This window comes from Leptodactylus fuscus, chromosome 1 (genome assembly GCF_031893055.1).
Source record: "Leptodactylus fuscus isolate aLepFus1 chromosome 1, aLepFus1.hap2, whole genome shotgun sequence".
Classification (NCBI taxonomy): domain Eukaryota; kingdom Metazoa; phylum Chordata; class Amphibia; order Anura; family Leptodactylidae; genus Leptodactylus; species Leptodactylus fuscus.
The window spans coordinates 162993525-163010685 of record NC_134265.1 but is presented as its reverse complement, the minus strand read 5'-3'; the positions used below and the strand labels follow the sequence as shown (position 1 = coordinate 163010685).

Here is a 17161-nt window from a genome sequence, read left to right as displayed (position 1 = left end):
TTTTGCAATGATTTCTTAAAATTAAGTTTGATCGTCCATCTCAAATGTTTCTGTCATTATACACCTTTTGCAAACTAGAACAGTAAGAAGCCAGACAAACTCTTCAGTTGCTGCATGTAGATGGCACTCTGCACACTTGCAATGATAAATGATGGTGTGATTTTGAAGTTATAGAGGAATTTTCACCACCTCCACAAACTCCAGTTCTTAGCATCTGTTAATAGTTGCTGCTCCACTGGTTTCAGCACACTTTCTTTAGTTTCAACAATTCCGAGGCAATCAATGTAGTTAGTTTTGGTGCCTGGTATGATACATAGACTCACTGCTGTCAAGTGGGCAATGTCAGGCAAGAGCTGAAAAGAGGGGCGTGATTCAGAGCTCCAATCATAAGCAGCCATTGTTAGAGCTCAGAATCACACCCTTTGTCTGCTCCTGCCTGACACCGCCCTTCTGACAGTACAGAGCCTATATAGCACATGAGGCACCAAAACTAACAACATTTATCGCTTGGGAACAGTGGGGGGGGGCTAGAGAAAACATTTCCACTGTGCTTTAATCAGTGTAGCAGTGCTCATTAAATTATGCTAAGAACTGAACTTGGCAGAGGTGGTGAAAGGTTCTCTTTAACAACCCAGATTTACCTTCTAGACCATGCTGTCCTTTTGACCAGCAACGGTGGTTGAAGCCCCAGTGGCAACTAGAGCTTATGGACACATTATAATAAGGTTCATTCAGACCATGCTAATCTAATACTGGGAGCTACTGAGAATGTAACCTTTGTATAAACTACATTTGCATCCACTTGCATCTTTTGCTGTGTGGTTCCCCCCTCGATACCAGCAGTAAATACCTACCATATTAACTTTTTTTGTTATACCTTCTTTTTGTAAAGGAATACTAAATGCTGACTACCACAGTATGTTATACACTACACGGTACACACTGAATATGGCTGGACAATCAATCCAAAATACCATTGGCTAAAGTTTCCATTTCCTACCTATGTATATTTACTGCATTGGAATAGTGGAATTAGGATGTAGAAATTGATGTGGATGTTGATTTAGGAGCCACACAATATACAACAACAATGCCAAACCACTGGGACACTAAATTGTCTTTAGATGATTGCATGAGAAGAATTGGGGCTCATGTAACATAACAATGTTTAATTATGTGTTCATTACAAGAGTTTCCCATAGCCTATATTTATAGGACTCCCTTGTATCCGTAAAGGGATACCGTAAGTTTCCACTAGTTTGTGTACAAAACATGTTGTAGATTATCTGGAACTACATACTGATCCTGTTAAAATTCTAAGATTGTAATAGTTATTGCTCCTTATTTTATTATTTGCTCAACTTATGCTCTTTATTCTTCAGGGTAATGGTGTAATGAAAAGAGATAGAAGTGGTGAAACCTTTGACGTCAAACTATCAAAGAATGCTCAAGGTTTAGGAATAACTATTGCTGGTTATGTTGGTGATAAAAATGCAGGCAAGTACATTCTGCACATTATTGTGACTACTTTTTAGAGGTTCTGTTTGGCTTCTTCTTGCTTTGGATTTCTGCCCTAGCTAGTGGATGGGGCCCTTTCTCTATGACATTTGTACGCTTATAGTGTATTTAGAGTGGGGTTATCCTAATGGGACAAAGTTTATAAAAAAAAAAAAAATAATAATAATAATGTAGCCATCCTAAGGCTTAGTTCACACGTGAATAGGGTGTGGCAGAATTTGCTTTGGAAAAAAAACGCTTCCAGAATTAGGAAGTGGTTTTTGGACACTGAGGTGTTTTTTTGAGCGGTTTTTGGTAAAAGCCGCCTCAAAAAACACCAGGTGGTTTTTCCCTCCTGCACAGTGAATGGACCTTACAAAAACGCGCCAAAAACATGTCGCAGTTTATGGCAAAAAAAAAAGCAACGTAGTTTCCGCCTTCCATTCACTTGTATTGATTTCCTGAGGTGGAATCCGCCTCAAGAAAGGTCATGCCGCTTCTTTTTTCCGCTAGCGGCAAAAAAAGCTAGCAGAAAAACGAACACTAGCGGTCTCCATAGACCAGTATTGTATGGAGGCGGATTCCGCGTCCAGATTCCGCCCCACTGGTCCCTTGTGAACGAGCCCTTACTTTGATGTTTCTCTATTCACAGAACCCTCGGGTATTTTTGTAAAAAGCATTACAAAAGGCAGTGCTGTTGAGCAGGATGGAAGAATTCATGTTGGCGATCAGATCATTGCTGTAAGTATGAATTATGTATAGTATTTAGGACAGGATCCGCAGCCTTCGGCTCTCCAGCAGCTATAAGTTTACAATGCCTGAAAATGCTCAGTTTGGCCATATGACCACCTTTTCATGAATGATCTATCCTTGAAATATAAGTTTTTGTTTGATTTAAACAGTCTGTCAGCAAGAAAATTGTAATCAGAGTAATGAGAGTATCTTGTAGTGCTCCTTACACACATTCCAAATATACTTTTGTTATTCAGCATTGCGTTATATCAGCATTTGTTATTCAGCATTCCATTATTAAGAAAATCATAGTTTTGTTCATATGCAGATTTTGTGAAAAGTGCTCTTGGGGTATATAGAAGTTAATATACAGCACAGAGCGAAGTCCAGGGAAGATGAGAATTGTTTCTAAGGCACATTTCACCTAAATAATGGAGCTGCAGTGCTGAGTAGCAAAGGCATATTTGGAAAGTGTGTAAAGAGCGCTACAAAATACTGTAATTAAGTTTTTCCTGCTGAAATGTGTTGGCTGATGCATTTTATTATGTAATAGTGCAGCAAGTGGGCCTTACACGTAACAAAACATTACTCCACTATCTCCGCCCCCCCTGCGTCGAGCAGTGGCAATTATGTTCATCTGTATACAGGTTCCCTGTCTGATGACACCAGTGACATTTTGTTTACAAGGGGACCACTGCAGCCAATATCAGACCTCATTGGTAACCTCTTTGTAAAGAGCTCATGACTGTTGTGATGTGCCATTTGTGAAGAGGTGACTGCTGTGGCCTGTGATTTAGCTGTATGTTTCCTAAAAAAAAAAAAAAAAAAAAAAAAAAAAAGGTGTAATTTTTCCTTAAGTCTCAACCTAGTCGCCATCCTTTTAAGTGTTAAGTTTCCTATGCATGTTCTGTCAAAAATATTCTGCAATACAATTCTTGGTCTTCTTATATACTCTGAACCTCTACTTGGTACCAATGTCTCAAGAAAATACCAGTGCATTCCAATAAGGTTCTTCAGTCCAGCTGCAAGCAAAAATATATTGACATTTATAATGGCCACCATAATTAACCTTTCCCAATCTGTTTGGCATCTGTCTGTACGTAATGGCCCTTTAGTAGTGATTCAGTCATGAGTCACTGAACTCCTTTCACCATAGACACAACATATATTAAGTCATTCCTGACAACGTTACGTCTTTACTTTTAAGCAATGGAAACTAATCCCTAAGATATAGGTAACCTGAAACTGCCAAGAGTTACTGGTCAAGTTGCTGCTGTCATTTTCTAAATTTTTCTATCTTTGTCTGGTTGTTGTGGTTCATGCTTGAAGATCTGTCATCCCACTGATGGGAACCCCACAATGTGTATGTTATTGCTTCACAAGTGATATGCGTTATTATTATTTTACTCATTTATATGAACTCCCCTGTTTGGTTTTTAAAGATTGTCAAAAGTTTGGCATTTGTATTTTCATAGAATAAGAAAGAACACTCCTATACAGTAAGCACTGCCGTCAAAATTGGCTTTGTTTGTCAATGTGATCTCTGAAGGAACATAGCCCATCACATTTTTATCAGACAAATAACTAACCTTGAATTTGCAATCATTTTGTATTCTAATGAAATGTATTTCTGAATTATGTTTCTTTGTATTATTGTTAAAGTCCTTTTATGTGAAGGTAGCTTGTTATTTTTCTCTAGGATCTATTAGTGTCTCCCTCTAATTTTGTGCCATGTAGAGTAAGACAGATGGTGTGATATATTCTTAAGAGGGTGTGTTGTTTGTTTTGTAAAAGAACAAAGATTATTTAACAGCAGATTAAAAAATCATCTGGACATCAATCTGTTCTATGTGTCCAACCTTTATTAAAATAACTGCTGTTAAATTAATTTACCATTATGTCTAGGTTGATGGAACCAATCTCCAGGGTTACACCAACCAACAAGCTGTGGAAGTTTTGCGTCACACAGGTCAGACTGTCCATCTGACATTGGTTAGAAGAAGACTAAAGCAAGATGTCATCACTCAACAAACTGAAGAATGTGGCAGATCCACTCAGCAAACTGTGTCTTCAGATAATGTAGAGAATGAACAAGGTAAAACCTTGAGATTAAAGGGTTTATGCAGGGAATAGCTGCATATAAATGCCCGAATCCCGACTGTGTCAACCAAGTACTGTATATTTTTTGGGATAATACAGAATCTCTTCTTTTATGCTACAAAGACCCAGATGCTATAATGTCTGAGATATAGTTTTAAGTGACCCCTCCTCCTATTTGCGCTGCATTACATTAAAGCCTAATACACCACACACAATGAGAATCCGGGTACAGCTTTCAATAGAGACGCCAGGTAAAGAGTGAAGCAATGCAGAGTTTCACAGAAAGGAGACATACTTTTATAAATTTTGTAATATATATTTTTTTTAATAAAGTGTTTTGAACAGTTCCAAATGGATCTTTCATATTAATGACTTATTCAAAGGATAGATCATCAGTATGCGATCTGTGGGGTTCCACACCTGGACCTCACAGCCTTCCAGCACTGGAAGCTATTGGACAAGGAGCACGAGCAGCCTGCACCTATTCAAGTAATAGGACCAGACTTGCAGCCCTGTCCACTATATAGCTGTGGTTCCAGGGAATTACATCACTGCTCCTATTACGGTAATTGAATGAATAAGCGCAGGCTGCACACACTCCTTGTCCACTACAGCAGCTCCGACACCCAGAGCCTTGCAGAACAGCTGCATTCTGCGGGGGGCCAGATGATCCCCTCATATCACATACAGTACTTATAACCTATTCTGTGGATAGGTCATCCGTATGCCAAATCCATTTGGGGCAAAAAAACACCTTGATAAAAATGCTGCCAGAAAATCAAAAGTTGTTTAAAAGTTTAGCTACACTTGGAAAAAATGGCTGAAGCCATTTTAAAGGCTTGAAAAGGAAAATGACACATATATATATATATATATATATATATATATATATATATATACTAAATTTTATTATTTATTTATCTATCTATCTATATATATATGTTTTTTTTTTCCATTTTAGATGGAAATTTCCATTAAGTCATATTGGACAGCTTATGCTATCTGAATTTTTTTTTGTCTTGAATAATGATCCGCTACTTTTAAACATCATTCATTGGGAGTATGTTCACTTTTCCTTTAGCCCAAAGTCAAAGTAGAGCAGCCGGTATTTGCGGGGAATGTAGTTATTTTAGGTATATGTTATGTAACAAGTAATATACTGTTAGGCTGATGCCTCACATAGCAGGCCGCAGCAGAATAGCGCTGTTGGAAAGACCGCAACATTGTAACCCACAGTGCTTTTCACAGAAAGTCTAGATTTTCCCTCTACAGACTTTCTGATTCAATTATACTTATAGGGAAATCGCTGGTGTTTCTATATACAATGGTTTTGGAAATTGCATCATTTCCGCTGTGCATATTTTACTGCAATGTGTGGGACTGCAAAACGCTGTGGTTTATGTCATGTGGGATCATTCCTTATATAAAGTTTAACACCTAGGTGTGTAGCAGATTTTTCTTATTTCTCAATGATAAAAAGTAACTAAGTGTACATGTTTCTGCGGGATTCAACTTGTATCTAGCTATGGCCAGATTAACATTATCCCAGTGGCATATTTCTCTAAGATACAAGCAAATTGGAGAGCCTTTCTATAGTAGTAATTCTAATGCTGTTTCTTCCATTACAAGGTTCACATGTGCTATACAATTGTACATGAGAACAATTTTATCCTAGGTTCACACTAGCATTGCCTCTCTGTTGTTCTGGTTGTGACTAGAACAACCGAAAGACTGATAAAATAGCAATAACACACAGTTATTGACAGACCTTATTAACTATATTGGAGTCCGTTCTTTTAAAACTGAAACCAGTAGACGAAAAAGTTCTCTGTGCAGGACTTTTCCCTCTGCCGATTTTCAGGTGGACACTGTGACGGAGTTTCCAGCTCAGATATGAACAGAACCTTATATATATATATATATATATATATATATATATATATATATATATATATATATATATATATATATATATTAAGTTCACATGGGGTTTTTTGGTCTGGAACCTGAGGCGGAGGTAGGTAGCCGTGACTGAATGCCGGTGCACTGCATCGGCATCTAGTCGCGTACTCCGCTCCTGATTAGGCCCAATGAATGGGCCTAGTCCGGAGGAGGGAGTGTCTTCAGGCCGAATCGCGAGGCGAAATGACATGAAGAATGAGCATCTTCCTTCTTTTTCTGGAAGCTGGAACAAACCGGCTCCCAGCAAAAAACAACTGACCCGCTCCCATTGATTTCAATGTGAGCCATCTTTTTGGTCAGGATTTTGAGGCGGATACGGCCTCAAAATCCTGACCAAAAATCTCAGTGTGAACTTACCCTTAGTCTTTCTTACTCTCATTGGATAGAGGTCCACAAGGAAGGCTATCAAATGTAGTCTAGTTTATATGCCAGTGCATATTGTGAATTACTTTTTATGTAGCTGTTCACTTTATTTTACAGATAGTATTAAGAAAACTCAACTGCTGCCATCCTTGATCAGTACCACTGTCAAACAGCCTGCATCAAAAGGAAAAAGCGTACAAACAGGTACTGGTTTCCATAGTGTACTGCATGGGGGAAGCATTGTGCAGCAATCTGTCGGTGGTAAAGTTGGCCAGCTGTCCCTTAGATCTTCTTTCTAGCTATACTGTGGCATCTGACAGTTGTAGCTTTTTTAAATAATTTATTTAAAAAAAAGTTAAATTGACCCGCATCTCTCTTTGGAGTCATTTCAAAAATTGCATATGCTGGTATTATTTCTTTGTGATGTAGAGTAAAAATGACAATATGGGTGTTTTCACATTTTATGTCATGTTTAAGTAAAGTATGGGTCTTAAATTCTTTTCTCATGAACTTTAGGCTGTAATTGCTGTAATTTCCATTTATTGTAAACTGCTATGCTTTCACCATATGGTCTTTTTTGGGCAAAGAAAATAGGTCTTAACCCTTTCAGGACTGAGTGTCATTGATGCCCCAATACCCAGGTCAAATTTAGCACTTTGGTATGCATTGCTTTACACAGCAATATCTTTTTCATTGTTTCCATATTCTAACCATTTTTACCATGCCTTTTTCAGGACACATAAGGCTTGAAATAACTAGCCTTATTTGTTAAATAAGTTGAATATTTTTTTTCACTACAAGTAGAAGATTGGTATAAAATATGAAAAAAAATGAATATTTTGCTTTTTACTTAAAACAAAATACTTTTTATATATAGCAATGCACATAAACATATTAATATTTGCTTTCCTAGTTCTTCTGATCACATGGACTACACATTTATATAGTTTTTCAACAAAAGTTAGGTTTTATATTCAGCATGGCTTATTTTCTGGACCTCTAGTCCATGTGTAAATTACTCAGTAGTTTAGTATAGTAGAGGGATGTAAACTGCTTGTGTTATCTGTAGCTAGACTCCCTGCTGAGACTGAGCAAACATCTGGGAAGTAGGTGATGGTGGGGGGTGGCAGGGGAGGGAGTTTTGCTGGGACAGTGTGAATGCAAAGATAGTTTCACTTTACAATGATCACTATAAGGGTTACATTTTGTATATCAAAGTGATGATAAAAGTCCTAAAATCTTTGCTTATCACAGTGTAACTCCTGTGCTGTAACTTCAGTATGGAGATGCCGACACTTATCACTCGTAGAGGATCAGCAGTAAATCACAGGTGTTTCACTTTAATTACCGTGACTGCAGCACCGAGTAACAGAGCGACGTAAAAAGGCAGATAAGAAATGTTCCTGGAAATTTTATAAAATAAGAAGGCAACCACGACTCCCTGTCAGTCCTTTTTAATTTACCCGCAGCAGATACTTTTTGTACATACGCGTGTTGTATAAGCTACATGAAGTCAGTTATTGGCTGCAGTGGTCACATGTACTGTCTTCTATGTGACTACTGCATATATGGTAGATTCTAGAATGGAATGGGTAAAATCAGGTGCTACCTAATATGCCGTGAATCCAGTAGGTGGTGCCACCTCCCGTGACTTAGTAGGAGGTACCACCTGCTATATACATGTTAAACCAGGCGGATTAGGGTTGTATATAGGGGAGGCATAGTTAGCCTTTATTCCAACAATTCAACACCTGAAAATGCTAAGGCTCTGGGTGTGTTAGCTGTGGCAGGTGGTGCCTGGCAGACCACATAGCTATCACTTCCAGTGCCAAGGCAGCGCCACCTTATTGGATCCACGACTCACTTGATTTAAACCACTCCATTCTAGTCTCATCCCTGCATGTATGATCTGTTACTGCTGTAGGAAAATAAACCAACACTAACTGGGATCACTAGACCATTAAGGGATTTTATATGGGGTTTATATTTGTTTGTGCTTTTATAACATTTTCTGCATCTTATTTACTTTCTGATTCTCTTTGACAACCTCTGTAGATTTCGCTAGTTCATCAATTAGTAATAGACTTTATTGTCATGTTATCCTTATTAGTGCATGGCTTCTGCTCAAAATGGCCATTAGAAAGCTAGGCTAAGAAATCCTGAAAATGCTGTAAATTTCCAATGCCATTGTACGTTTATGGCAGAGGTTTTATACTAACTACCCAAATGAATGGGTGCTAAGAATATGAAATAGCAAAGTCAAAATAAATAGAATGTAAAAAATGAACTTCCGCCCCATCTATTCATTCTTTTTGGTGATAGCCATAGCCCAGATTTCTAAAGGGTTATTCCCATCATCAGTCACTGCTCATTAGTCCCAATCAAATGGGTGGGACTTACAAGAACAGTGCAGTGCTGCTCTCAGGGGACTATACTGTTTTGATAACTACTCAGCCTTGGAAATAGCATAGCTAAATGTACTACACTGTTTTCATGGCTCACATTCACCCCTCTTGGAGTTACAGAAACATTGTACAGCAGTAGTGTTCGCCTGTTTCCAGACGTTCCACCCAGGGACTTACAAGCAGTTATTTCCATCTTGTTGGTAATGGTAGATAACATTAATTAGTAGTAGATAACAATTACTGTAATTAAAATATACTTTAATCATTTTCTTTCTAATTTCCCAAAAATAGGTAGCAATTTATAAAAAGTATTTTATTTATGTTTTTACCATTTTCACTAACTAGAGGCCTCTTAAGTTGATAAAAATTAAAAACTGAATGAAAATGATTAATAATTGTTATAAAGAAAAAGCTGAGTTTTTAATGAAAACCGTTTTGAAACCCAATTATCTTACCCATCATGTTCGCCCATCACGTTTACAAGAGTTATATAGAAATGACACATTATTTAAATCCTTATTTCACATTTTGTCTTTGTGTACTTTTGCGGACGCAAGCAATTTGCTATGTGTTTATAAACTGCAAAGGAAGCATATCTTGGTGTCAATTTGCTTATTACGCATAGTTATTTCCTATCTCAACAATATGATATTAAACAAGAGTTGCAATGTCTTTCCTTTCACGGGAAAGAAGATGGTTAACTCTTGGGAAAAAGAAGAAGCTTAATGATTGAGCTGATAGAGTACTTTACGAACAAAATAATGTATCCTCTGTTAGTTTTATTTAGTTAACAATGCGTGCAAGGTCTGAATAGAGGTTTGACACTAGTAAAGCTTTGCTCACATTTTCCCATTCCCATGTAATTTTTTCAGGTTGTGATTGTAATGATGTCTCCAGTTCAGAGTTCATTGTGCCTCCGTGTCCCAGTCTGAATGTGGATCACAGAGCTGATAGTTCCCTTTTTAACCATTATGTTCATCTTTACTTGCTTCCCAAGTAGTTGCCACCTGTAGCTGGAAACAGCGAGACAGCTCCTGAAATGCGTGACTGTCCTGCTCTGCAATGTTCCCTCTAAGCCTTGGTGGTGGCTGAGTGGTGGTTGGGGACCTAGGTAACCAGAAAACCTAAGAGGAACCCAAGTGGAATAAAATGTCATAATCCTATTGACCTACAGATAACCTTCAAGATAACATTTTATTGCACAGTAATACCATAAAATCAAAACCACTTGAGAAACAATAGCAGTTGGGGATTTGTGTTTGGTTTTTTTTCACAACTACATCTGATGAAATGTTTTGGTTTTTTTTCCCCCTCCATTTATCCTTGTTTTGTATAAATGTTAGCTGTAGTTCTTTGTAACACCACAGATAAGTTTTTATTCAAAAACTGATGTAAAAACACATTTTCTATAAAAATATATGCATTTTTGTACGAGTTATTGAACAAAAATTTCAAAAGTAAATCCATTACCCCTCAGATAACACATTGATAACTTTCAGAGTGATTCTAACATTACTGAGGTGTTACATACGACTGCAGGTAACTGCTACATTATCTGTACTCAGAGTTGTCACTGTGTTATCTCCATGAAAAATTCTTCTACATTATCTACATTGTACACAGTGATGACTCTCTGAGTAGAGATAATATAGCTGATGCTATCTGCAGTTTTATATAACGCCACAGATAAAACACAGAGATAACTCTCTTTTAGGCTAGGTTCACATCTGTGTTCTGGTAACCGTTCGGGGGGTTCGCTTGGGGACTCCTGAAAGGAAACCTAATCCGCTTAAAAACGCAGTTACTTGTGGAAACCAATTGACCCCATAGAATATAATGGGGTCCACGTGGTTTCCGCTCGGTTTCTGCCTGATAAGGGCGAAAAATGCAGATAGAAAAACGCTGCTTGCATTGCTTTTCTTTCCGCATTTTTCATGCTGAGAGCTGAATGGAATCCCTGTACAAAGAGCCAACGCTGGTGTGAACCCAGTCTTACTTGAAGAGTTGTTATAAAGGGTGTTATCTGAGGTTTTACATGGGGACTAATACAGTATGTGGAGAAAATGCTTAACTTCAGATGAGTGTGCAGTGGCGTAATTGCTGGGTGGCCCCCCTCTGACTTCTGCATTCCTGCCTAAGTCCAGAGAACACTGTCAGTGAAGATGACCCCCTTCTTCCCCCCATCTGTAGCAACCAGACTAATCTAATGAATTTAACGACGCCACTGATTTACCTGTCCGAAAAAAGTTCAAATTTGTTTTCCACGCTTTAGTATATATAATTGTAACCCTGGTTTCATTGCTCAAGTGCACGGAGAGTCTGCTAACTCAGCAGTGTGTATAAAATAAAAAAATTAATAAAATAAATTAGTACGGCACTTGGTATAAAAACTGTCTTCTTTATTGGTAATTCAATAATGTGCTGTGAAATGAGCAATATAGCCATAATAATATTGACTTTCTTTTCTGAAATACTTTCTTCCTTTAGGATTAGTTGTAACAATAACATTTTATTTATATAGTTCCAATTTATTCCACAGCACTTTACAAATCAGAAGGTACATGCACAGACAATATTTCATATTACAATGTGACTAAAGATTAATACATCAAACAATAGCACTGATAGTTTTATGGTGCTTTCTCTTGGGTAACAAGGATGAGGTGCAGATTTTCCATCTGCATCTTATAGCACCAGAATGAAGATACAAGATGAGGTTTTACCAAATCTTACTCACATGCTCTGGAAAAAGTCTTTGTAGAAATTCATTTGCAGTGCAGATGTTAACTATCAATTTTTCAAAAATATTCCAATACTTTGAGCTAAAGGGATTCTATCACTAGAATACCTTTTTTAAATTAAATACACGTAGGAATTGCCTTAAGAAAGGTGATTCTTCTCTTACCTTTATCATTCTGATCCGTGCCGCCGTTCCTTAGAAATATCATCTTTCTTCCTTATGTAAATTAGTTGTCTCGCAGCACTGAGGGCATCCCCAGTGCTGCTTGAAAACTCTCCAACGATGGCCTCTGTCGTCTTCTCTGCCTCCCGCCTCTTATAATAATAATAATAAATTTTATTTATATAGCGCCAACATATTCTGCAGCGCTGTACAATTTGTAGGGTTCAAATACAGACAGAAAGATACATTACAAAGAAAGTCATTTCACACAATGGGACTGAGGGTCCTGCTCGCAAGAGCTTACAATCTATGAGGTAGAGGGGGTGACACAAGAGGTAGCAGGGGCGGCATTGCTTATGCAGAGGTCAGACACTTTTGTAATAGATAATCTTCTCTCGCCTCTTCTCCTCTTCTTGAAAAAGCGCTGACTGCACGTGTCCGTCGGCCATTTTCCTCTGGCCTGTTCCGTTCAGCCACATGAAAAATGGCCAACAGACATGTGCAGTTGGCGCTTTTTTGAAGAAGAGCAGAGGAGCACGCGAGAAGAGGCAGGAGGCAGAGAAGAACACAGAGGCCATCGTTGGAGAGTTTTCAAGCAGCGAAGGGGAACGTCCCCAGTGCTGCAAGAAAACTCATTTACATAAGGAAGAAAGAAGATATTTCTCAGGATCAGGATAATAAAGGTAAGAGAAAAATAGCTATTCCTATGTGTATTTAGTTTAAAAAGTGTATTCTAGTGATAGAATCCCTTTAAGGTGTAACATTCATTGTAATGCAAGGCTTTCCTTTTACAACAAACATGTCATTAAGATGATGATCATATTTTCATTTATTTTTGGCCTTTTTTTTTTTTTTTCCCTCTAGAAGATGAATGTATCCCAACCATAACTGATGGAGATGCACTCAGAAGCAAGTGGCAAAGAATTCTCGGTGACAATTATGAGATTGTGGTATGTTTAATTTTAAATTTATACAGATTAATTTAGGAGCAGAAGACTCATGAGGGTGATAATCCTGTCCTCAGGATTTGTGAAAAGGCGCATCACTATTACATAACTGCTTATATACCGTATATACTCAAGTATAAGCCGACTTTTTCAGCACATTTTTCATGCTGAAAAAGCTCTCCTCTGCTTATACACGAGTCAAGGTCCACCGAGCACAGAAAACTGGAAGGGGGAGGTCCTTTAGTGCTACTGCTCTGTGATTGGCTTGTCATGAGGTCACGTGACTGTGATGTCATCAAAGGTCCTGTAGCCACTGCCTATTAATGTCAGAGGATTAGATACGTACATTTGCACACAGTTCTACACGCCAGAGGATTAGATACACGGGTCTGTACACAGTACCACATGCTGTAGGATTAGATACGCGCGTCTACTTACAGTTCCACACGCCATAGGATTAAATATGTGCCTCTTCACACAAAACCACACAGGGGAGAATTAGATACGTGCGTCTGCACACAGTACCACACGACCGAGGATTAGATATTCGCGTCTGCACACAGTTCCACATGCTGAAGGATTAGATACGCGTGTCTGCAGATAGTACCACCAAGAAGAGGATTAGATACGCACGTCTGCACACAGTTCAACACTGGGTAGGATTAGTTACGCACATCTGCACACAGTACGACACACCAGGGGATTGGATACGTCCGTCTGCATACAGTACCACACGACCGAGGATTAGATACATGTGTCTTTACACAATACCACACACCAGAGGATTAGATACACGCCACTGCACACAATACCACATGGGTGAGGATTAGATACGTGTGTCTGCACACAGTACCACACTTTGGAGGATTAGATACATGCCTCTGTACACAGTACTACACGCCAAAGAATAAGATACATGCGTCTGCACACGGTTCTACACGCCAGAGGATTAGATATAGTGTTGGCCAAAAGTATTGGCACCCCTGACATTCTGTCAGATAATACTCATTTTCTTCCAGAAAATGATTGCAATCACAAACTCTTTGATATTATTATCTTCATTTAATTTGTCTTCAATGGAAAACCACAAAAAGAATTGTCAAAAAGCCAAATTGGATATAATTACACAGCAAACATAAAAAGGGGTGGACAAAAGTATTGGCACGGTTTGAAAAATCATATGATGCTTCTCTAATTTGTGTAACACTAAAATTGTGCACACAATACCACATGGGTGAGGATTACATACGTGCGTCTGCACACAGTACCACATGAGGCAGGATTAGATACATGCCTCTGCACACAGTACCACACGCCACAGAATTTGATACGCATCTCAGCACACAGTACCACACGCCGGAGGATTAGACTCGTGCCTCTACACACAGTACTACATGGGAGAGGATTAGATACGCGCATCTGCACACAGTTCCACATGCCGGAGGATTAGATACACACCTCTTCACACAATACCACACAGGGAGGATTAGATACGTGCCTCTGTACACAGTACCACAAGCCGCAGGATTAGATTTGTGCCTCAGCACACAGTACTACACGCCAGAGGATTAGATACACGGCTCTGCACGGAGTACCACACATAAGAGTTTTACTCCAGGTTTCCATAGCAACCCAGCCATTTTTCTTCACTGCTATATGTCAGCTTTAAAGAGGCAGGGCGCTGTGGATGACACTGTTACACAAGGTCACATACACACAGCTTTACTCCAGGTATCCATAACAACTGATGAGAGGTTTTTCACCGATATCCAAAATGAGATACATATAATCACATGACGCTTATGGACATACACACAAACAACATACAAAATACACCAGTGCAAAATTGGACAATTCTTATGGGGCCACTACACAAACAAAAAAAATGTAATATACCCGTGCGAAGCCGGGTCCTCCTGCTAGTATTTAAATAAAATTTTACCTTCAGCTATTATCTGGTGTTGGATGATGCCCTCCGTGGGGGCCAGTGCCTTGTGACTACCAATAATAACTAGAAGAAGACAAAGTAGATGTTTGCACCTCAAGATATTTCAGGGTAAACTTGCCCCTTAAGAAAATGTACACAAGGTCTGACTTTGAATGAATGAGCTACTGTATAATACGTATTTGAGTGCCTTTCTGCTTCCTAGATTGTGACTCTGTGCACCCCACATTATGAAGCTTTATTTCTCTATTAGGGCATATTAACAAGAGTAATCCAGATGGGACAACCCCTTGAAGCATAAACAATGTGTGATCTCTCAATAACCTGTTTAGTGGGTTAAGGGGTGTTTGTATGGCAGAAAACTGCATTCACAAAGGTAAAAAAAAATAGAAAGTAGAATGAGCAATATTCACCTAACTAATCCCCTATCACTACCATTGGTATTTACTTCCTAGTCTCTTTTGGCACCTAGGAAATGACTGCTCAGTCAATCTCTGTCTGTAGCTTTGACCCCTCTCCGCCAGTCATTGGCTCAGCTGTATTTCCTGTGTGTCACAAGACACGAAGAAGTAGAGACCAGGGGTTCCAGAATCAGATTGTTTTTTTTTTTTTGTTTTTTTTTTTTTTTTTAAAAAACCTTTTCTAAGTTTTTGCTCACTGGACAACCCCTTTAAGAAATAAAGAACATAATTTGAATTTGTCGTTATTCATTCTCATTTTTAGACGAGCTGCTCCGCGTTCTGCCAGTTTGTGTTTCTTTCTTTATCTTTTCATTCCAGAGATGACAGTTGGAATGTGTTTAGGATTTTTTTTTCCCAAAATACAGCACAATCTATATAGTTACTATGGAAACCTGAGCAATTACTTGCATTTATAAAGCTAATACAGCTTGGACTGATAGACGTTCAAAATAAACACTGACAGTTTTGCACATTTGCTTTATATATTTTTCAGGTTGCCCAAGTTAACAAGTTCAGTGAAAGCAGTGGGTTGGGTATAAGTCTTGAAGCTTCTGGCGGTCATCATTTCCTGAGATCTATCTTACCAGAGGGAGCTGTTGGTCGCAGTGGAAAACTGTACAGCGGGGATGAATTGCTTGAAGTAAGATATGGTTAAAATATTTAGATTTTTTTTTTAATATATTTTTGTCTTCTACATGGGTAAAATATTGATAGGTTAAAACTACTAGAAACAGTCATTCAAATGCTTGTAGAAATATTCACCTCGCTTTATTAATAATAATGGTACATTTTATTTATATAGCGCCAACATATTCTGCAACACTTTACAAAACGTCACATAGGTTTAATAGAGTTAACCGTTAATACACGTGGTTGCTTTCAAGATAATGGAATTTTGACTTTATAAAGAGGTACAACTGTTATGGAGTCCATTGACCTCATTGGAGTGTTATTTTAAGTCTTTTATTTCCTGAACAACAACAACAATTAAATGGAATGAATGCATTGTTAAAGTGTCTCACTCCTCTGCTCCCTCTCTTCAAATCCTTTGTGCAAGGCTATATGCAATAAGGGTTACCACTGTTGCTTCATCAGATGTTAAAGGGATTGCCTAGGCAAATATAGACAATCTGTTTAATTTTTAAATTGAATCGGAATAGTGGAGAAAAAAAAAATCATACTCCACTTTCCATGGTGCTCCAGTGCCTCCCAGCGTGGTCCAGTCTTCTGGACTTCCACCACGTGACCGCTGAGGCCAATCAGTGGCCTCATCGAAGGGCATGTGATGTCACGGCCTATGACATCACGGAGCTCTTCCTAAGGCCTGATGAGGCCTCTTATTGACCTCAGTGGTCACGTCAATGCTTAGGCCATTAACTGTCTTCAGCGGAACTCGGGAGGAAACTCATGAGAAGATACTGGAGACAAACTGCGCTTGGAGGTCGTTGTTTTAAATTTTTTTCACCTCCCTTGATGGGAGGTAGACAACCTTTTTAAAGTCAGAGACATTAACCATTATTGCATTCATGGGAGCCATAGATCTAGCCCAGTCTTTCATAGATCTAGTCCAGTGGGTGATAATTCTCCCTTGTGGATGCAGGAGGCCTACAGGGGGGCGGTAAAGGGCCCAGAGAAAATTGGGGGGTGTTGAAGATATTAAGAAACATGTTAAAAATCATCAGATTCACTCTTCACATTAGATTAGTTTTAAAATTGAAATTGAAATGCTTGTTTTAATTTGAATAAAAGTTTTTGCAAAATATTATCTAGCTATCATTAAATTAAAGTAATGATTGTGATTTTTAAGACGTGGTAAAGTTAAAAATTTTAGGGGGACCTAAAAAATA

At 38.5% G+C, this 17161-nt stretch overlaps 1 protein-coding gene across 3 annotated transcripts in view; it reads left to right on the top strand.

Moving 5' to 3' along the window:
* Positions 1 to 17161, top strand: part of MPDZ (multiple PDZ domain crumbs cell polarity complex component) — a 118447-nt gene that overhangs the window by 22920 nt on the left and 78366 nt on the right. For all 3 annotated transcript variants that reach the window (XR_012716981.1, XM_075279285.1, XM_075279273.1), the window contains exons 9-14: positions 1383 to 1497; positions 2150 to 2238; positions 4135 to 4324; positions 6772 to 6858; positions 12826 to 12911; positions 15808 to 15954. Coding sequence is in view for 2 of the 3 variants with exons in the window: in XM_075279285.1 (XP_075135386.1) it covers positions 1383 to 1497; positions 2150 to 2238; positions 4135 to 4324; positions 6772 to 6858; positions 12826 to 12911; positions 15808 to 15954 (714 nt within the window). In the remaining variant the exon portion in view is untranslated. The remainder of the gene's footprint in view (positions 1 to 1382; positions 1498 to 2149; positions 2239 to 4134; positions 4325 to 6771; positions 6859 to 12825; positions 12912 to 15807; positions 15955 to 17161) is intronic.